This window comes from Coffea arabica, chromosome 11e (assembly GCF_036785885.1).
Source record: "Coffea arabica cultivar ET-39 chromosome 11e, Coffea Arabica ET-39 HiFi, whole genome shotgun sequence".
In the NCBI taxonomy this organism is placed as follows: domain Eukaryota; kingdom Viridiplantae; phylum Streptophyta; class Magnoliopsida; order Gentianales; family Rubiaceae; genus Coffea; species Coffea arabica.
In genome coordinates this window covers 14461919-14484624 of record NC_092331.1, presented here as the reverse complement: position 1 = coordinate 14484624, position 22706 = coordinate 14461919, and the positions used below count along the sequence as shown (strand labels likewise).

At 36.3% G+C, this 22706-nt stretch overlaps 1 protein-coding gene across 1 annotated transcript; it reads right to left on the bottom strand.

Annotated features, from left to right (window-relative positions):
• Positions 1-3944: 3944 nt before the first annotated feature.
• Positions 3945-8798, bottom strand: LOC113719104 (aspartate--tRNA ligase 2, cytoplasmic). The gene is made up of 10 exons (XM_027244141.2): positions 8102-8798; positions 7722-7832; positions 7392-7505; positions 6738-7028; positions 6554-6664; positions 6411-6464; positions 5697-5776; positions 5454-5569; positions 4593-4707; positions 3945-4284 (listed from the first exon to the last, which is right to left on the bottom strand). Exons 1-10 carry the CDS (start codon positions 8609-8611, stop codon positions 4158-4160), a joined length of 1629 nt encoding a protein of 542 aa, XP_027099942.1. The 5' UTR covers positions 8612-8798; the 3' UTR covers positions 3945-4157.
• Positions 8799-22706: the final 13908 nt, after the last annotated feature.

Below are 22706 nucleotides of genomic sequence, written 5' to 3'. Positions count from 1 at the left end.
CTTTCGGACGCAAACATTGAAGGTACCGGACGTCCGAAAGAATTGAAAAAAAATTCTTGAGCTCAGTGCCTGCTGTCGGATGCAAGAAACAGGTCTACCAGACGTCCGACACGACCAATGGCTAGTTGACTTTTCAACTGCCTTTTATCCGTTGGAAGTATTAATAGAGAAACTTTTTGGTCTCATATAAATAGAGTATAGTCAACCACTTCCAGACAACTTTTGTACATTGAAACTACAAAAGATCTAGAGTGATTTTAGTGACAAAATACTCTTCAAAGAAGATTTTTACTCTTCTTTGTGTGAATTTCATGTAACCTCTTCTTGTGTGTGAAAAATATTTCAATAGTGTAGTTTTGTGAGGGTTATCCGAGTGATAGTAAAAGTTTTTAACTTGATCAAGTGTAGCTTGGAGCAAGGAGGAAGTGATTGTTCCCTTGTACACAAAGATTGGTTGTATTTGACCAACTAGAAGAGACTTGTTCTATAAAGTGATACTCAAGCTCAAGAGGAGATTGGAAATATTTGGTTTGCTATTCTTTCTCTTTTACTTACTATCTTGCAAACATAAATTGATTATCTCTTCTACTCCTGAGCAATCTTGTTTTCTTAATCAATTGTTCATTATATGGTCATCTAGAAAAGAGGGTAAATTTCATATCGAGTCAAAAAGTGTCTCATAACTTGATTAGTTTTAATTAACCTAATTCACCGCCCCCTTAACTTGTCTTCGATCCTTACAGTTTCCATTTATGTTAAACATTAATGGTTTTCAACTAAAATTCTGATTCATCAGCTTGCTCTTTCCAAACATCGGGAAGTCTCTGAAGTTGTTGTTTGTTAAGATGTGGTAGTCATCCTTCTGACTAAAAGCATTGTAGTGATGGAAGGATTTAAATCATATGATAAAGATTTCAATAGCCAAAATTATGATGACAATAATTGATGCCACACAATTTCCTCAAGTTCACAGCAAAAAGATTAATTAGCAGTAAATCACATACTTTACCCAAAACAAATACGATGAATTTTTTTAGATTGTAATTTGTGTGTATATTAGCTAACATAATTGGTTTCACATCCATTACCTCAAAGTTCACGATTTTAAAGAATGTTAAAAAAAAAAAAGGAAAAATAATAGAGCCATCCTGATTTCTCCCTAGTCCCTAGTTTTGCAATCTTTTTTCTAGTATTTGCTTTAGGTATACATAAACTTTTCCTCAATAAAATTCGAAAAACTATTTTAGCATTCAAAATACCAAAGCTAAAACTTGTCTAGTGAAATTAATGTTATTTCAAAATAGTTATATTTATCTTTAAAGGATTGCCAATGAAAACTATTCATAAAAGGTCTCTAATTATAAGGGATCAAATTTATAGCGTTTGAAACCTCTTTTCACTTTTAGATTTTCAGAAATGAAGTGAAACACAACTTAGGATATCTAGGAGCTTTGGGTTAAATAGTCTCGAGAATCAGAATAGAATGGACATTATTTGCAGGTGGCGCAGAATTGCAGTTGATATGGAGAAAAAGGAGAAAACAATGAAAAGCAGAAAAATTGTTCAAAATTTATTTGCTTTTCTTAGGAACATTAATACCTAAGATTTTGAGATTAATGGCTTTGAAAAAATTTCCTGGTGTAAACTAAAGAAGTAACTACCTAAAGGAACCATATTGAAGTTTCAAATTATAAAATCAAAGATCAAAGATATCAATTATAATTAGCTAGATAATTATCCTTTTACTTTACCTTATTTAGCATGCACCTGGTACTTATAAGTTTTGAAAGTATCTATTGAGCCCCAGTAGACTTTGAAAATCATACTGATGTCCTCTTTGCATCCCAATCCCCTTCCCGCAACACCCAAAAAAAAAGTACGCATTAAATGGACACTCGTTAAAAAAAAGGGGAAAATGTAGTTTAGCTACTAAATTTTTTAAAAAGTAATGTTAATTAGAGAAATCATATGGATAATAATTGTTAGTGTGTGCATTCACATGATAAGTTAGATGTGTTTTAAATGTGTGAATTAGTGCCCATTGAATTCCTATTAAAAGAATCATTTGATTAATATGAACATAATTTCTTATTTTCATGATATCTAAACTTTATGTCCCATTAATTTTATTCCATTCAAATCAATTGTGTATGTCTTTAGATTATTACTTCCTATATTTAAACACAAACATATAAGCTTGGCTTCATATCTGTTCAGTTTTCTTCTCAAATAAATGGAATAACACAAGTTTACAATAAATTACAAATTACTGTTTAATTTTCAATATCGGTCACTCTTGTACTTTTCTTGTCATGCATGAAACATGATGGACAGGAATAGTTATACAATTTGGCAATGTTCATGAATTATCTTTATAGCAAATGAATAGTCTCTTAATTTGACAAAACCATTATTTATCTTTATATGTTTGGTATTATGGATGGTATCTTAACATATAGTAGTTTCAGTATTCATAAGAGCATTTACTATTTTCCACTAGAAGATCATATTTCAAAGCATGGAGGTGATTGCTACTCTCTAAACTTATAATCATGTTAAATTCCATTCAGAATCTAAATTATATTTTGTTTGGTAAATCCTTTGGAGCATGTTCTCATCGAATTAGAATAGAAAATGTCAGCTTTACTGAATCAAATTAAACCTTTGTTTTTCACCAAAAAAGAAAATGATAGATAGAAAGAAAGAAAGAAATCCATGATCTAGGTCAAATTACATTTGTTAAAACAAAAATTTATTGCAATTTTATTATTGTCAAGTGACTTTAACTACAAAGTACATATATGGCATGCAACCATTTTAAGGTCACCTTTTTTAAAGTTTTGGGATGTGAATGATAAACTTCAATATCATAAAATTATAAGTAGTAGTACATTATTATGAATAAATTCCATGAATATGAATGTCCATTAAGATAGATACATGCATTCTACCTAGATACATTTGGTACATTAATCAATTCTTATAATTACTAAATACATGTTCTTGAAGTTGTAGATCTACGAATTATCATTAAGAAAGTTCATGTATTTCCTAACTTGATCTCCCTATAGACAGGGGTGATTCTTACTTCATTTGTAACCTTGAAGTTTTGGAACAACTAGTGGATGAAAGTATAAAATTCTCTCTACTTCTTGTTTATTTTCTTCCTCTCAATTTCTTCACATTCTTTGTCACTTTGTTAATATATAGTTCAACTTACAACAACTACAAACCATCACGAATTAAAGGGATATAATAGCATTAGTTTCACAATATACATCTAATTCAAGTGCATGCAAAGAACTATCTACTTACTCAGCTGAAAGCCTTGCATGGGCTTGGTTTACTTGCACCAATTGAGGGATGCGTCTAATGCAACATAGGAATGAATTGATAAGGATTCACTAACTTAGCCCGGTTACAAAAGATTTCCAGCTGCAATGTTTGGACACTTACCAATCATGCTTTTTATTTAAGTGCTCTGACCATTGTAAACAAGAATAGAAGAAGCACAAAGAAATTGGAAATTTGGTCTCAGATTGGCCATTGTCCAGAGTTCTTTTGTGGATTGCTCAACTTGATTGTTTTAGTTCTGATATTCGGCGACAAGATTTTTTGCCAACTCTAAAATGATACATCCAGTACTAATACATTCCACTTGTGTTTTATGGCACATCCAGCAGGGTAGGAATTCCAATTTGGGGGAAATGGTTCCTGGTCCTCCCTCAGCAATTTTTTGCATCCGAAGGAGAGAGAATCAAAACTATCTAATACCAGATTAAACTTATACAGGAGAAAGCTCCATTCCCTTTAGTCGATGTTGTCTCCCCCTTTCCATTTTTATTTTTTATTAAACAATAGAACTAATCCTTTAACAACCAATAAGTATGGTAACTACCCTTAGCTATCCATTGAACTAACAAACAAAAGAGAGCACTCCAAAATGTCAAATGTACTTCTAGAGTACCATGTTAAGTTCCATGAATTAGTTAGCAAGAAGAATTACAATCATCCGTCAGAATTTTCATCTAAAAGGGATCAATATCATCCCTTTTCCTTACAAGATTTTTCCAGCCCATACAGTATTAGGTATATTTTCCCGATTGCAGAATAACCATTCAAAGTTAAATCTCGAGGACAAAGCACTGAAACCTTGATCATGGAGCAAGTCTTTGCGGGTCACGGGGGAAAAGTGATGTCTTACGGACATTGTTCAATGCACAATAAAGCATAACCACACGCTCCAATCCTACTCCAAAGCCACCGTGAGTAGGTGCACCACATCTGCACAGGCCAATGATGAATTTATGAACTTTAACATGGTTCAAGTATGCTTTAGCATCACTAGATATAAAAAGTGAACCCAAGTTGACGATTGTGCATGTCAATTTCTAATTTTCATTCAGAAATTAAAAATCCGCTCAATTTGACACCACTGGTAGCAGCAAAATTTAAGATCAGCTAACTTTAAAATTCTCCATATAAAAATATAGATGGTGATGCATTTCCTCTTGCAAGAAGAGAACAGAAAATATTGTTTCCCTTAGCAGAACAGATCTAAAGGATGAGCAAGATAAAAGTACAAAAGATACCTAAATGAATCAATATATGTTGATATTGTCCTGACATCAATGCCACATGATTCAGCACGTTGAGCCAAAAACTCAGGTACATGGACACGTTGAGCTCCAGATATAATTTCTTCACCTAATAATTAAGACATGAATGAGAAGTCAAGGCAAGAAAACGAGGCAGTACCTAAAGAGTAAGAAAACGGCAATCTCCCTCTTCTTCCCCCACCCCTCTTCCCTAATGAGCCCTCAGTCCGAGCACTAAGCATTCTCTTCCCAACCGATCATAACTTCTCTCTTTGCCAGAAACTCCATGCCAAACCTTAAAATCTTTGATGTTTTAGTCTCTTGGACAAGAGTTCATAGGTGACTACTCACAAATATTATAATGCATTCATTCCAAAAACAGAAAAAATTACAAGTTTCTTTACAGCACTTGAGAGAAATCCTTTTTCACCTAAATAGATGACTTGTATAGGGTTCTCAAAGCCAAGTCAAGAATAATGCATCAATTTCCCAAGAATGGAAAATCCAGGGATTTGCCCCAGGAAAGAAAAACGCATCAATTGATTGATGCAACTTCCTGGAAGAGATCAAATAAATCTTCGAATACATTTAGCATCAGATTCCAAAACGAAAGATCCTTTATCTTTAGACAAATTCAGAAACTGGTGATTTACTTACTATCTCTTGGAAATAGAAACACATGATAACAAATGGACAAGTCACGTAGTTTATTTCACAAAAATCTTACATTACCACCTAGGCTCTTAATATACCTACAAGCTGGAACGTAATGTCAATGCGTATTGACTAGGAATATGATTGCTTATTGAAAAGATAAAAGATACATACTAAGAGAAGGTTAACGAACACCTTTACCTCTTATAAAAACATCAAAGGAATTACTATAAGCAGGATTATCATAACAAGGCATTGTATAAAATGGCCGGACAGCCAAAGGATAGCGATGAAGTATGTAGAACTCTGTGCCATACCTACAATTGAAAACATTGTAGAAAATCTTTTAAAAAATTACTATGCCAATCATAATCTTTCAAGGTTCGAGGCACACATAGGAACAAAGCCAAATAAAACAAGAATGTTCAGAAAAGAATGACATACTTCTCAAACACAAGCTGTCCCAGTTTTCTTTCTGTTTCTGTGTTCAGGTCCCCAAGGGGATCAACTTCAACCCCTGCTTCCTGCATATCCAAAACATACACAAATAAGTTAAACCCAAGCATATGAGTGAGTTTGTTTGGATAAGAGTTTATTTGGATGATTTATTTGAGATATTTACTGTAGCACTTTTTGTGATGTGATGTATGTGAGATAAAAAGGTGATTGGGAAGATAAAAAGGTGATTGGGATTTGTGAAAACAAATTTTGCAAACCAAATTTGGCTTGTCCAAACAAACTCACTATTTTTTCAGAGATGAGTGCATACCATTATGCTAGTAGCAGCAAAAAGTTTACAGCGAAAACAAGTCAAAAGTCTTGGCAAGCATTGGAATATGTCAGAGCTACATAAGCCAAATTTCAAAACAGCGATGTACTTCAATGACACTGATTAAGAAGCATATTAACCCACAAAACAATTCACCAATAAACAGCGATGTAATTCCACAAATAAGATCAAATCCACATATTTAAACAAAAAAAATCATCCTTTTTATGGTTCTAAGTGCAAGAAGAGTGCTGAAGGGAGCAAATATACAGACTAAAAGCACTTTTTCACTCAAGTACATAATCCAGCTGTAGTTTTACACATTTAGGCAACGTAACATGCAGTTAGATGATGTGGATAATTAGGAGGAATAATTCACAGTTTACTACCTTCAGAATTTGAATTCCTTCTTCAAATGTAAGCCGCAACGTCTTGGGCAAGTACTGCAAAATAAATCACTTTATAGAAACTTCAAGATGGGCATCAATTTAATTCAACAGTAACAATTTGTAGGTTTGCATTTAAACAAAACCTTTAAAGGCTCAAAAGGATATTGTCTGCCAATGGCATCAAGCTCCTTTTTACAGTTCTGATTTATACTGTCAAACATGGACACAAATAAGCGATCAACAACATCCATCACCTGCATCAATGTGCTTGCATATGATTAACATTCATTTTCAGCAAATATTGAGCTTTAAACCAATTTATCATACCTCTGAATAATGTTCCTTTATCTCCATTTCAACATCAAGACCTACAAACTCACACAAATGTCTATGTGTAAATGAATCTTCAGCTCTGAAAACAGGACCAATCTCAAAGACGCGCCCAAAATCAGCACAGATTGCCATTTGTTTGTGGAGCTGAGGTGACTGAGCAAGACATGCAGGTTGCCCTTTGTACTCCAGCTTAAATACAGCTGAACCCCCTTCACTAGAACCAGGTATCAGTTTGGGTGTATGGATCTCAATACACCCTTCAGATAGCAAAAACTGCCTAAATAACTGCAAAACAATCACACAAAATCTCCTGTAACTTGAAAGTTGTAGCGGATAATGAAAAAGATGGGTTAATATAGGAAAGGATGTCAGAATGCAAGAGGAACACCTCTGCCCGTCCTCAACTTTCATTTTCATGAGGAAAAAAAAAAGAAACAAATCCTTCCAATGTAAAACATGTCTATCTGAGACAAACAGCAAGCAATAATTACCACCTACAATTAATAAGTTGTAAATTTTCTAACTATACAAGCCAATTATACTGACCACACTACAAGAAGAGGATCTTATGCCCTATAATCCCCCTCAAAGTATTCTGCAACAGGTTTCGAAACATGTTCATGAAAAGAAAATGTTATGGAGGCCTACCGTCCCAACTTGACATTGAACGCGGAATATTGCCTGATTAGCAGGTGTGCGTAGGTCGAGAAATCTGTTATTCAGACGAGTATCCTGATTAACACGAACAAGTTTCTCTCCAGCCTGCACTACTCAAAATGCTAAATCAGAGTTCTTAATCAATTATAGCCATACACAAAATTAATCATGGAAGAAGTTGCTCGAAACTCATTCCCAGATGTCCAACTTCAATCAACGTAGAACACTCAATGTAAGGCAAGAACTCAGCAAGCTCAAAAGCTTAAAAGCAATAATGATGCGAATCATAGCAACAACAATATTCGTCAAATACAGCACTACCTGCTCAGCTTTTTCAATTTCAGCATCACTTCTGGCAGCATCCTCAATATTTATAGGCAGTATAGGGATAGCTTTGCTAACGCAATAAAGTTTCCTCACTTGTACTTCCACCTATATTGAGCGATAATATAACAAGTTACAATCATCCACGGTGAAAACAAGACTGAAACAGCTACTCATCACGACTCAGCCCCTCATTCTAAACCCACAAAATCTTAACTCATCCAACTTTAGCAGAAACATTCCAATTAATCTTAAAAGAGAAAGTTACTTCCTCCAACGATACCTAATTAAAAAAATTCCCCTTTATTCTAATATATTATTTAATTAACAAAATTCCACATTCTACTCATCCAAATTACGATTAATAAGACCAAAACCTGCTGAGAAGCGCCTTTAATGGGGTCTTTAGGGACTGAAACCACGCCTTCGACGTCAATTATAGATTCCTTACTCAATGCTGCGGCGTACTTCACCATCTGCCCGCTGAGAACATCCGGCGTCACCGTCAACACACACTGTACAGTAAAACCCTTTTCCCTCACCACCAAAAAAGCCATTTTTTTCCCGACGGCTCGAATGGTTTGCGCCCTACCTCGGATCAAGACCACCTGATCTTTCAATTCCTCAGTCAAATCAGCCACCTCGGTCCACTTCCGCCCCGTCACGGCCTTGGACTGGAGCTCAATCAACGGCACGTCTCCGTAATTGGAAGCCAATGGATCGGTCTCGTCAATCGAGACGGCCGACAAAGCCGCCGCCGCCGCGTGCTCCTGCCGCTTTCTCTGGCGTTCGAGCTTGGCAGCTTCCTTCTTGGAGAACTTCTTTCCGGCCGCCGCCTCCTCCTCCCCCATTGTCCCTTCTCCTCCTTCTTTAGATACGTCTGCCATAGTTATCGGTGAATGAGAAAAATGTGCGATCGGAGAACTTTTAGGGTTTCGTGTTTTCTGCGAATGGAATGGTAGAAGAAAGGCAGCTGCTTGTACTCCAAGTTTATGATAATTGCAGAAAGGTCCTTTAGGTTTGTGAAAGCATAATGTGTCTCCCCTACATATCACAAACTGCTGCAGTTTGGTGTTGTCAAGCGACTTACATACATTTTCCGCTTGAGGTTTGTCAAATTACAAATTTTAATTTATAATTTGACCAAATTGAGGTCAAACCTCAAAATATTTAACCAATATTCCCTCGTGCTGATGAATTTAAGAATTGCTATTTAAGAATTGGAACGGAAACAGGACAACTGAAGTGCTAAGTGGCGGTAAGGAGAGGAACATTATTCCTCTCCCCAGAGCGATAAAGCATCTTTGATCCAGTAGTTCAATGATGTCTTCTTTTTTTTTTTTTTTAAATGTAAGTCGGAAGGCTTGAATCGGAGAAAGTTTGAATCCGAAAACTCTCACTTATACTCTTTCTCCATCCTCCCACCCTCTCCCTCGAACCACCTAATCCATCTCTCCTCCAATGTGATTTAATGTTTAGTGAAATTTGTTATTCAGCTAATTGTTGCATATTGAATTGATTTTTAGAAATAAATTGAATCAACAAAGGGCACCTTTAAAGCCCTTAAGAAGCAGAAGTTAAGGTCACAAGGGTGATATGAAATAGAGGAGACATTTTATGTTAGGATGGATTAAGGAAGATGAACGGCAAGACTTGGTCCTTTGTAGGGGCGATATCGATTCAAGTCTTGAGTTAAAGTACAATATACAAAGAGCTACAGAAATTGGCAAAGGAATTCTATTAAATTTAACAATGAATATTTTATAAATTATTTCTATTATTTTATTTTTTTTCTTTTAAAGTTCCTCGCCTATAATCTCGACACAAAAGTTTTGATCTAATAAAAATAGGGGCTTTTCTACTCAGGCAAGGATTTTTTTAGCCACTAACAATAAATTTATCTTTTTCTTATATTAAAATTATTTCTTAATTTCTTCATATTTAGATTCAAAAGGTCCTTTTTCCCCAAAATAGTTTGATACTTGGATGGGTACTTTCAGACACAGAATAGACTCACAGGCCTTTCAAAATTAATCTATGATTTTAACATATGAAATGAGATAAATTGATTAATAGAAGAATCCTTAGACAAGTTTTTGTTATTAGATTATCCATTTTTATTAACTAGATAACATAAAGTTAATTAAACATAATAATATATGACAGAGTAATGTACAATTCACAGATGATGCTAGCTTGGGCAGAATATTTGTAAAAATTCTAATTAAGATACAAATACTACCATTAGATTATAGTATTTTCTACAATCTAAGAAAAAGAAGTGTCTTAGATTGGCTTGTACAAACTCAGAGGCTCTTGAATTTCTAATTGTTGGAATTTGGATTATTTTTCTTCATCTTGTTTGCCTGATGTAGTGATGATGCTGATGCCTCTGCAGTCACCCCTAATTCTCTCAATCTCTCTCAGGATTTGCCATTCCGTCTAATCCTTTTTACAAATGTTAATTGCTCCTATTACTTGCTTTAATAATTGCTTCTTTCTATCCTTGATAAGGTTTTGTATTGTAGGCTGAGTCAAAATTATCATCATGTGACTCCCGAATGCTTGTCTGGGCTTTGGATTTTGGATGCTATATTTTATTCTTATTAGGGGTGTGCAACGAATTCGAAATCAGTAAATCGGAAGTTTGAATTTGAAATTTTTCGAAATTTTGGCATCAGAATTATCGATCAAATTCGATTTCGAATTCACCAGTTTCAATTTTGAATTTGGTCAAAAATTCAATTCGAAATTCAGTAAATTCCGATTTCACCGAGTTCAAAAGCCCTTTTTTCAAACAACTTCTCATATTTTACTCTTTTTGCTCTTTTTGGTAAAACAACTTCTCACCGAATTCGGACAAAATTAGATTTTGCTCTTTTTGTCCTTTTTGGAGTTTTGTTTTGTTAGATGTATTGCTATTATGTAATATAACATAAATTTTACATTACATATATTATAAAAAAATATTATATCATACATATAAATATTATAAAATGAATTTGAAATCGAATACCGATTTTGATTTTTGATTTTGAATTGTGAATTCGAAATTGAAAATTTCGATTTCAAAAACTTCATTATCGAATTCAAACCAATTTCGTATAATTCGAAATTGGAATAACTGATTTCCATTCCAAATTTCGAATTACCAATTTCAAAAATTTCAAATTCAATTCGAATTCGATCGATAAATCAGAATTTTTCGATTTTGCACACTCCTAATTCTTGTTAGAGTAGAGCACGAGTTTATCCAATACTGAATTCTATCAAATCCATTCATGGCTCCAATTGAAGACTATTTATATATATATATATATATATGTATGTATATATATGCCCATTGGCCATGCGTGATGTCCAAACACTAGTTTGTTTGGATAGTGTATTATTTGAAATATTATTTGGAATAATTACTGTAGTACTTTTTGTGATGTGATGTATGTGAGATAAAAAGGTGATTGGGAATATAAAAAGGTAGGTTGGAAAATGTGTTTGTGATGCAAGTAAAATATTATTTGAAATAATTGAGGTATCCAAACACTCCATTATTAAGCCAGGAATCCTAAGGTTGTTTGGAAACTATTCAAAGGTTAACAAAATTGACTGTTTATATTAAATTATTCATTAAAGACAAAATAAGTTAGTGAAATACCTAAATAACCCTAGACCATAGCTATTAACTCTAATAAAGTTCCGGACACCTACTAGAGACACCTCTGGTGTTCATATAAAAAAAATTTTGCCAAGAAGGTCTCACTTCATGGTATCAGAGTTGCCTGGTTATCCAATATGATAATAACACTATAACTAAAAGATGAGATTAAAAATCTAGAATCACAATTAGAAAATATAAATATTTTAATAAAACTAGCACCTTTAGATACTATAGCAGACTTGTTAAGGAGAAAGAAAGAAGTAAATGATAAAATAAGATTAGTTAGACAACAAACATAATTAATTAGTTATGAAAAAGATAGAATACGTAGAATTGGAAATAAGTGAGTATAAAAAAAAATTGTTAGTTGATAATTTCCAGTTAGATTGTAATGTAGAAGGAAAACATAGCCATACAATTCACAGTGAAAATAGACTGTATAATACATTAATAGATTTATTTATATATCTGTCAGACAATTTGAAAGAACAATTTGATAAAAAAATTAAATATTGTCGGAATAATCATAGATTTCAATAACAAAAATAACCAGTTAATCAAAGGGATAATTTTGAAGAAAGGTTTTGTAGTACCTATTTGATTAAATAAGAACCCAAGGCACCTAAAACTTTAGGATTTGAAAAAAAAATTCCTTGCAATAGGTAGATAAACAAATTTGTCAAGTCTATGGGCAAGTTCATAATCTAGAAATTTGCAAATAAAATTGGATTAAAATAGAAAAAATTAGAAAAATTACACATGACGAATGAATAATTTAGAATATATAGAAACATTAAAAGAACCCAAAAAAATATCATAAAGATCTGGAAGGACTTAATAAGGATCAAGACCAAAGAAAATAATCAAAAATTTAAAAAGACCAATTAGTAAGCAATATTATAATTGTGGAACATCCTAAATTCAGCTTTTCTCAAAGTAAAATTAATATAAACCCGATAGCTAGGGTAATGAGTAGCAGAGAAAATAAAAATGAGGTAGTTAGGTTAGAAAAATTAATAGATGTAGAAACCCAAATAGAATATTTCAAACATAATAAAATAGAATTAATAAAACCATCTTGGGTATACCAAAAAGGAAATATTTTGAGTAAATCTACATTATATCAACATTATAGTGAAAGGTTCCTTTCTTGTATTCATGAGAATCAAATGGTTAAATTAGATGTAATAGAAAAAGAAAATAATAGGCAAATAATTACTCAAAAATATAGGCAGTGCCATATAAAAATGATTGTAGTCACTATCAAAAGGTTACATAGAGAAAATCTAGGAGCTAAGGCATTGGTCACTTTATATGATAATTATTTTACAGAGACATATAGCAAGCTTTGCTAAAAATTATTGAATTAGATATGAATAACAAAGGTGGATTAGTATAATTGACTCCAAACTAATTAGTAGAAAGCAAAGATTTCTTTAAAAATATAAAATTAGGAATTAAAAGCAAATATTATAATTTGAAACAAGGAGAAACTAATTTACAAATATGCATGTCTTCCTGTGATGGCAGTATTCAAGGGAATAGCTCTCCTTTTGCTATTTTTGATACAGATAATGCTCGTAGCTCTATGTACTCTGCCATTTTATCAATAAAATGAAACTTTATTTTTAAAAAAAATTTACAAATATGCATAGGAGCTCTAAGTAAATTTAGTGAAAATAGCATAACTAATTATCGCCCAAAAGACAATCAAATGATTGAACTATTAGGCAGCAAAGGAATAAAATATATGCCTGCTAAAAAGTTTTTTGTTGATATAAATGCAGGATCATAATGGAAAATAGAAAATTTCATAAAAACTAATATATTAGTCGCTAAAGAAAATATTATATACAATAAATTTGAATAATCGTTTAAGTATAAGATTTGGAAACTACAGTTGAGTAGTACTAGTAAACAAGATGACAATGATTTAAAACAAATAGAAATTGTTATGGTGAATAGCAAAAATGAATTTACTTATTCAAATATTAATAGGATATTGGACAATAGATATAACAAATTAATGATAGAATATAATGGTAACAAACAAAAGTAGTAGAATTCTAGATAAAAAAATATCATAATATATATATATATATATATAGAATATATAATAGAAGAAAAAATAGATGCATGATTTTTAAAACAAATAAAGAAGTTGCATTAATAGAAGGAACTAGAAATGAAAAAGGAAGTAGTAGCAATGCACCACCACAAAGTGGGACAACTAGTTATAAAAGATCTAGAACAGAATTTACAAATCTTGATCAGCCCAGTACTGAAATTTTTTATTTAGGAGGAAGAAAACTGCATTAAACCCCGGAAAACTTTTTGATAAACATGAATATAAATATGAACCCCATTGAAAAAGATAACTAATAGATAATGTTACCAGTAGCAGCTAATAATGAGAGAATGTTTAATTTAGCAATTTGAGATCCTCAATGGCCTAAAGTTTTAAATAGATGGGAAGCAGCTTCAATAAGAGTTTGGCACAACCATCGTAATCAAACAAATGATATGTGTAGCTATTTGAAAACATTATTAGGAGAAATCACATTGAATTTATACTTAGCATATAAGCAGAAATAACCAGAAGAATTAGAAAGATTAAAAGCCTACGGAAATAATCCAATAAATTTTTCTAACAAAATCAGAATAATTTTATTAGAATTTGACTCGAGTAAGGCAAAAAAATACAAATTTACAAGATATTGCAATAATACAACTAGAACAACTAATTCTAGAAATATATATATATATGCGTGTGTGTGTGTATGGATGTATGTATGTATGTACATATATATGTATGTATATGTATATGTAAAAGAATTTGGTCAAGACTATTTAAATTTAGCTTCAAAAATAGGACGAGAATTTGATGAAGATATAGCAAATAGACATCTTAGAAAATTACTTGAAAATCTAGGAAGAGAAATAGAAAACAAATGCAAAGAAATAAAAATTTCCACAAAATCTAGGAGTAGGAGTTCAAGAAATATTCACAATGAATTATCTTAGAAAAAAATGTTCAGAAATATAGACAAAAAACACTTAAAAGCAAAGTTATAGGATTTTGTAAAAAGGTTATATATACTCCTTAACAGTGTAGAGAAGAAAGAAGAAGAAAAATGTATTACAAAAAATTAGGAATATTTGATAAGTTTGATAAATATAACAAAAATAAATATAAAAAGAAAAATTTATTAAAAAAAAAGCAAAAAGTTACCAAAAAGATAGAAAATCTAATAGATATGTCATAAAACCTAGGAATAAAAAAATGTAATTGTTATGTTTGTAGAAAGCCTTATCAAATGCCCTAATAAATATAATAAAAATTTAGATAGAGTAAAAATTCTAGACAAATAGGATGATAGAATAGATGTGGTAAACATTGCCAGCAATAACAGTAAAATTGAGGTATATAGCATCCTTTTTCCGATATAGATTTAGAAGATTCTAATAAATTAGAAGAATAATTAGAATTGGAATTTTTCTGAAATGATGGAAGAAAAAGAATCTTGTCAACATGATTGAGAATATGGTAAAGGATTTTCTTCTCAACCCTATCATCACTGTAAATATTTTCCAATTTTAGAAAATAGATTTAATGCTCTAAATTTTATTAAGAAATATGCCAGCATTGCATATATGAACATTTTCAAATAGAAATTCCTAAAGAAAGGGAACAGTATAACAAAAAAGAAATTTTAAAAGCAAAATTAAAAATTAAAATTAGAATTAGAAATGTATAAAGCACAAGTAGAATTAGAAAAAAAATTGTTACTAGAAAGAGTAGAATGGGACAAAGAAAAAAAAATTTCTTTTTGAAATAGAATTAGAAAAGTTAAGCTTGGAAAATAAAAATTTAAAAAGAAAATTTGAAAAGCTAGTACAAAGTAAAAAGTAAACAAGTAATAACTGAATACCAAGGAATCAAAGCAGAAGAACTCATGAATAAAGTTAAAATTTCTCGGATTTGGGTTTGCTTCCTAATTTCTACTAGCCGTGCATCGTGGGAGGAGTGGAGAATCCATGGCGGCTGCATGGCCGCCAAACCCAACGCAAGGAGACCCTCCCCGCCCCTCCAAATCCTTTGCGGATATAGTGGCGGGCAGAGAACTCTCTGTGGGCAGGGAGATTGGGACCTTGGGTTATCACAGAGGAGAACCAGCTCTGGTTTGGTCACGACAAGAGCTGTTGGGGCTGACTGAGCCCTACAAGAATGCGTTAGTGGGCAGATTTACGTTTAAGCGGCCGACGATGGAGGTCATCCGCCGTTTCTTCATTACTCTGGGGCTGAAGGGATCGTGCTCTGTGGGGCTGCTAGATGCTAAACATGTTCTCATTAGGCCAGAATTGGAGGAGGATTACACGCGGTTATTTGTCCGACGCACCTGGTTTATTCAACAATCCTCCATGCAAATTTCCAAATAGACGATAGATTTCAAGGTAGGTCAGGAGTGTTCCATCGTTCCCATATGGGTGAATCTGCCGGGGCGTCCTCTACCTTTTTTTGACAGGAAATTGCTGCTGAAGATTGGCTCGCTGATGGGTCGGCCGCTGCAGGTGAATGCGACAACCTTGGACATGAGGCGACCGTCTATGGCAAGGTTCCTAGTCGAGGTAGATGTGGCCAAGCCACCAATTACACGATTTTGGTTGGGTGATGAAGAACATAGGCAGTGGCAGAGAGTGGAGTTCGAAATTTGGCTAGCTTTCTGCGGGCATTGCGAGAGGATAGGACATGGGGAGCAGGAGTGCTATCAGCTACATCCCGAGCACAAGCCAGCAAGGAGGGAGGCTGGGATTCCCAGCCAAGTTTACATGCCGAAAGAGCCAAGGGAGCGGGAGAGTTTGCCTAATGCTAGCGGCGCACAGAACGACCTGCTCAGGGGGATGGCTAGGCAGTGTCAAGCATCTTTGGGGAGTCAGGAGGAGATTGACGCTGATGGGCAGCGGGGGAAACGCCAGGCGAGGGAGAATCTAGCTCTGACATCCGAGAGTGGTATGGGGTTATCCGAGGTGGTGCTAGCCATAGCGCCTTTCCCTCTGGGAGATAGCACAGCAGATCGGGTGGAGGGAAACCCACCTGCGCATGCCGTAGAGGTGGAACTAGAGACTGACAGAGATGGGCAGCGGGAGGATCATCAGGTGAGGGAGGCTCTTGCGCTGACATCCGGAAGTGGTTTCGGGCTTTTAGAGGTGGTGCTAGCCGCAGAGTCTACTCCTCCGAAAGACAACTCAACAAATCGGGTGGAGGGCAACACACCTGCGCATGCCGTAGAGGTGGAGCTGGCCAACTCCTTTGCTGGATTGGGAGCTATGGAGGATGGGCTCAAGCTAACACCTCCTCGAACGCCGAAGGGAGGGAATCGCTCCGTTGGGGTCGCCTCTTTCTTGGTCTCCCCGCGAGCGCCTCCCTTGCGGCGTGCCCAATCTGTGGGCAGGCAGCGACAAGAGTGCTGCTCGATTCATGATTTGCAGCAGTTTAAGGAGTTGCTAGACCAAAGAATGCACGACTCAAGCCTTTTGGATGTGCACGTGCCACGGGGTGCTGTGATTGATGCACGGGACGCTGCTTTACTGAACAGCTTAAGCAGGAAAATGGGGCGGCCTGTGAACTACAACAAAAAGTTGCAACTGTTCTTCTCTCAAGCTAAGTCTTCTATCCTTTCTCATCATAAGTCGCATTAATATGCTGATATGGAATATATGGGTGTCTCCCGTAAGGATTCGCAGCGGTATCTACGTAAATTATGTGTTGATAATCATGTTCGGTTACTAGTATTGATTGAACCTATGACTGATGCTAGTCAATTGCCCTTAGTTAGTCGTATGCTGCATTGTTCAAAGGCTGTTTCGGTTTTGGAGGGTAAAATGTGGGTCTTGTGAAAGAATGAGCTGGTAGCTCAGCTCCACGAAATGGGAGATAAGTTGGTGATCATCGATATAAGTTGGGGGGGTTATTCTTTCCTTCTTTCGGCAATATATGCCAAATGCACACGGGTAGGGAGGCGGGATTTATGGGAGGTGATGGAGTCAGTTCGTAGCCGTACTGAGGGACCATGGATGGTGGCGGAGAATTTCAACGTCATTACGAATGCCCAAGAGAGCTCTGGGGGGCCCCACCAAATACCCGTAACATGAAAGAGTTTAACGATACGATATTCAATTGCGAGCTGGTAGAGGTGAACTTCGTTGGGTCACCTTTCACTTGGACGAATGGAGTGCTTTGGCAGCGGTTGGACAAAGCATTAACTAACATAGCCTGGTCGGAGTTATTTGCTACTACTACAGTCTCACACTTAATGCGTGGTCGCTCTGACCATGCTCCACTCTTGATTCGGAGTGGATATTCTAGGCCCGAAACTTCGTCATTTAGGTATCTGAATGTATGGAAACGACACCCAGGATTCCTGGAGGTGGTTCAATAGGCATGGTCCTCCCCGATTGATGCTAGGGGTATGGTGGGATTCCATCGGAGGTTGGTCAACGTTAAAGCGACACTACGACAGTGGAGTCGACAAACCTTTGGTAATATTTTCCAGAGTGTCAAGGACGCAGAGGCGCTACTTCGCACGCGAGAGAAGGAGTTTGATACAAGATGGGATGAGGTAGCCAAAGGACATCTAGGGGAAGCTCGGCCAGGTTATGCGAGGGCGCTGGCGGTGGAATGCGAGTTTTGGCGGCAGAAATCGTCGGTCCGGTGGATTCATGAAGGTGATGCTAATACCAAATTCTTCCATTCTGTCGTCAAGCAGCGAAGGAATGCGAACTTCATAGGACGGATCAAGGATGAGTCAGGGTGTTGGCTGGAGGAAGAGGAGGTCATTAAGAGTTCGGCCACTCAGTTCTTTCAGAAGTTATTCATGTCTGACCGCCAGGACAGGTTGACCCCGGTGATGGATTTCTCGTTCCCAAGTATCAGTCAAGAGGATAATGATAGGTTACAGAGCCTTCCCATTTTGGACGAGGTCAAAATGGTGGTATTCTCGCTATCTCCTGAGAGCGTCCCTGGGCCTAACGGCTTTAGGTCAGGTTTTTATCAGACGTGTTGGCAAATCATAGGTGAGGATTTGGTGGATGCGGTGCAGGAGTTCTTCCAGGGGGTTCGGCAGCCGCAGGATTTATCCAGTGCAGCCATTGTGTTGATTCCAAAGCTCCAAGAGGCGGCTCAATGAAAGGAGTTTCGGCCGATCAGTTTTTGCAATATGAGCGCAAAGGTGATTTCCAAAATTTTGGCAAATCGTCTTAGGGCTTTGTTTCCTATGTTAATTTCTCCATGGTAGACAGGCTTCGTACTAGGGCGGGGTATTACAGAGAATATTTTGTTGGCTCAAGAGCTCGCTCTCGACCTGGATAGGAAGCTGCGGCATCCCAATTTGATGTTGAAACTCGACATGGAGAAGGCGTACAACAGGGTGGAGTGGAGTTTCCTCATATTTATGCTTCGCCAGTTTGGCTTCCAGGAGCGGACAGTCATCTTATTGTTCCGAACCGTTTCAAACAATTGGTTTTCAGTATTAATCAACGGGTCACCAAGTGAGTGTTTTAGGGTTACTTGGGGTGTCCGCCAGGGGGACCCTCTTTCTTCGGCACTGTTCCTATTGATGTCGGAGTACTTGAGGAGAGGGCTACAGCATCTATTCGATCAAAAGGAGAGTTGTTATTTTGTCTCAACTGGTTCTCGGGTCTCATATCTCGCTTTTGCTGATGATATATTAGTCTTGGCTCGCTGTTCCGAGAATTGTCTGGACTCACTAGTGACTTTCTTCACTTGCTATCAGGCTGCTTCTGGGCAGCGGATCAATGAGGGTAAGAGCTCGTTTATTCTGTCTAACAGAGCCTCGGAGGATAGTGTTGATCTAGTGCAACAGAAACTAGGGTTTCAGTAGCAAATGCTCCCATTTGTATATTTGGGAGCCCCAATCTCCAGGGGCAGGATGACGTGCACTCTCTTCGATCCCATTGTGGCAAAAATGCAGAGTCGTTTGTCACATTGGAGCTCCAAATTGCTCTTGGCAGGGGGTAAATTGATCCTCCTATGACATGTAGTCTCATCTATCCCAATGTACATGCTGCAAGTTCTTCAACCGCCAAAAGCTGTTTTCCAGAGGTTGGGTAGATTGTGCAATGCCTTCTTGTGGGATAAAACGGATGGCTCAAAAGGCATTCACTGGATCTCATGGGACAAGATTTGTTTTCCAACGTCAGAGGGGGGCTTGGGGGTACGGTCATTTAGGGACATGAGTACGGCATTTGCTTGCAAGTGTGGTGACAATTGCAACAGAATAGATCCCGTTGGATGAAATTCATGCATGTGAAGTACATTAAGGGCGGGCACCCGTCTCAGGTGCAGGTTTGTAGGCCCATAGGGATCTGGCGACGGCTAGCGCAGGTCTGAGAGTTCATGGAGTCAAGGATTCGGTGGTGCTTGGGAAAAGGATTTGTTGACTTTTGGTATGACAGGTGGTTGCTGGAGATGCCCTTGGCTGCGGTGGTAGGCGTGGTTGATCCTCCGCACATGCTCGTGGCAGAGTTTTTTGGGGAGGGGGGATGGAATACTAGGTTACTACAGACCTGGTTACCTATGGGCTTGGTTCGTCAGATCCAGGGGATTACTTTATACCCGGATCAGGACGATGAGATGGTGTGGTTGGGGTCTACGTCGGGCCTCTTTGCAGTGAAAGATGGGTGGGAGGCCCTGCGTCTACGAAGGAACATATCTCTGGTTGATAGGTTCCTATGGAATAGTCTCCTCCCGTTGAAGTTCTCCTTCCTTGTTTGGAGAGTGCTGCGTAACCTAGTTTCGGTGGAGGTGAATCTCTAGAGGCGGGGTGTGATGATGGCGTCTCGATGCAGCTGCTGCTCTCTGCAGGAGGAATCCTTGAACCATCATTTTCTTAGGGGGCTAGTGGCGGAGTTTGTATGGCGGTCCTTTCGACGACGGTTCGGTATTCTTCACACTAGCTCAAGGTCAATCTTGGCAGAGTGTTTATCTTGGTTCACTTCCACATCTTCGGTCTCAGCGAATCACATACAAACAGTCACGCCATGCTTGATTTTATGGTGCATATGGCAAGCACGGAATAAGGCACGCTTAGGGCTCGGATGGACCCGCAGGGTTGGGCAGTGGGTAGTGTAGTTGAGCAGCTAGGGAGGGCGCAAGTGCTTTCCTTAGCACATTTCAAAGGGGTTTCGGATGACCCTTGGGCATTACTGGCGACTTGGAGACCGCGGGTTGCGAGACATGTGGTGACATTCTGGAGGCCACCACCGCAGGGAGCTGTCAAGCTGAATACAGATGACCGTGTGGCAAGGAAAAAAGTGGCAGGGGGAGGCTTGCTGCGGGATCATAAGGGTAGATTGATTTTCGCGTTCCACAAGGAGTTTGGGGAGGTCGATGTGCTGACTGCTGAGAGTTTGGCATTGCTGCAGAGGCTACTCTTCTGTAACAGGGGTAGGGTCCAACGGTTATTGGTGGAGGTGGACTCGGAGGGATTGGTCCGTTTGCTGGATCCAGGGGGCTTGGCAAAATGGCCGTTATGTAACTCATTACGACAGATCAAGGCCCTTCTTCAAAGCTTTAATGCCACAACGGTACACATTTTCAGAGAAGTGAATGCCGCGGCGGATAATTTAGCAGCGATGGATCTCGAGGACGACTTCTTCTGCATGTCGTCCCTACAGCTCCCGCGGGAGGTTAGAGCAATTGTATTGTTGGATAGTAGGGGAGTTCCCTGTGTTCGTACGCAGGTTGGGCGGGCGTAGACCCTCTTGCTGTTACTTTGTTGCAGCCGAGGCCGTAGATCTATGTACTTTGCCATTTTATCAATAAAATGATTTTTTCTTAAAAAAAAAAAGCAGAAGTTGCAAATAATATCTTAAAGACCCCAATAATACCTAAGAGCGCTTTAATTATTGTCATTTGCCAAATAAAAGTTGAAAACAGCCATGTCATAAAAGAATTTGGAATGATAGATATTGGATGTACCAAATATCACATTGATATATCTTTAGTACTAGAAACGTAGAGGCATAAATTAAATTATAGCATGCATGGTGAACAAATGGATGGAACTCTTATTAGATATAATCATTGTGTTTGAAATGTCCAAATCTCTTTCGAGACATTTGATGGACAATTTGGAGAAAATTCCCATTTACTTAGACTTGGATAAGTAACCACCCTCACCAATATAAAATTATAATTCATTTAAATTTTATTCAATCATTATCAAGAAGAATGTTTATTTCCACTAATTTCGTCAGCTTCTTTGAAAGAGTCTCTTTCACTCCTACAGATTACTATATATATCAATTAGCATTAGAGTTACCCGCGAGACATGGCACTGGTAAGATTTTATAAAATTAGAAAATTTAGTAACCTTAACTTAGATTACAAAAATTTTGGTTTTTCTGAATATAACATAATAGAAGAAGATAATTCAATAGATTTGGAAGAATTTAAAAATAATAACAATTTCCTAAAATAGTTACAAATAAATAAGTTAGAAAAATACATAATTTTAGAAAATATACTGGATTATAAACTTAAAAGCAAATTAATAGAAGATAATAAAAGATTACCTAAACATAGGAAAAAAGATGTAGACGATTTAATTAGAATAAGTTTTAGGAAAAAATCCAATTAAATATTGGGATAAAATAAATTTCTAGCACATTTAGATATTAAAAACCTAGATTTTACTATTAAAATAGCTAAACACGATTATAGCCTTGAAGATAAAAAAGAGTTTAGCATACACGAAAAAAGAATTATTATATTTAGGAGTAATAAGATCCGGTTGTAATAGACATCGTAATACAACATTTATGGTAAAAAATCATGATGAGATAAAAAGATGAAAAACTAGAATGGTAATAAATTACAAAAAACTTAATGATAATACCTATGAATACCAGTATAAGATACCAGACCAATTAATAAATTGTATACAAGGACCAAAAATATTCAATAAATTTGATTGTAAATTTGGATTTTGGTAGATAAAAATGGATGATGAATCTATTCCATAGATGACCTTTATGTGTTCTAAAGGCCATTTTGAATGGATAGTTTTGCCATTCAAATTAAAAAATAATCAGTCTATTTTTTTATTTTCCAAAGAAAGATGGATGGAATATTTAATAAATATAAATCATTTGTTTTAGTATATATTGATGACATTCTAGTTTTTAGTAAAAATATAGATGAACACTATGAACATTTATATATAGTATTCAATGAATTTTAAAAGAAATTGATTAATTATTAATAAAAAGAAAATAGAGTAGCCAAAGAATACATAAAATTT

Bases quoted from the DNA above. Each gene is read 5' to 3' on its own strand.
- LOC113719104 (XM_027244141.2), bottom strand. From the start codon at position 8,611: ATGGCAGACGTATCTAAAGAAGGAGGAGAAGGGACAATGGGGGAGGAG. The intron at 5,777-6,410 runs GTAGTAAACTGT...TTGGATATGCAG, and splicing joins AAGGAATTCAAATTCTGAAG to GAAGCAGGGGTTGAAGTTGA. The intron at 5,570-5,696 runs GTATGTCATTCT...TTTCAATTGTAG, and splicing joins GGACAGCTTGTGTTTGAGAA to GTATGGCACAGAGTTCTACA.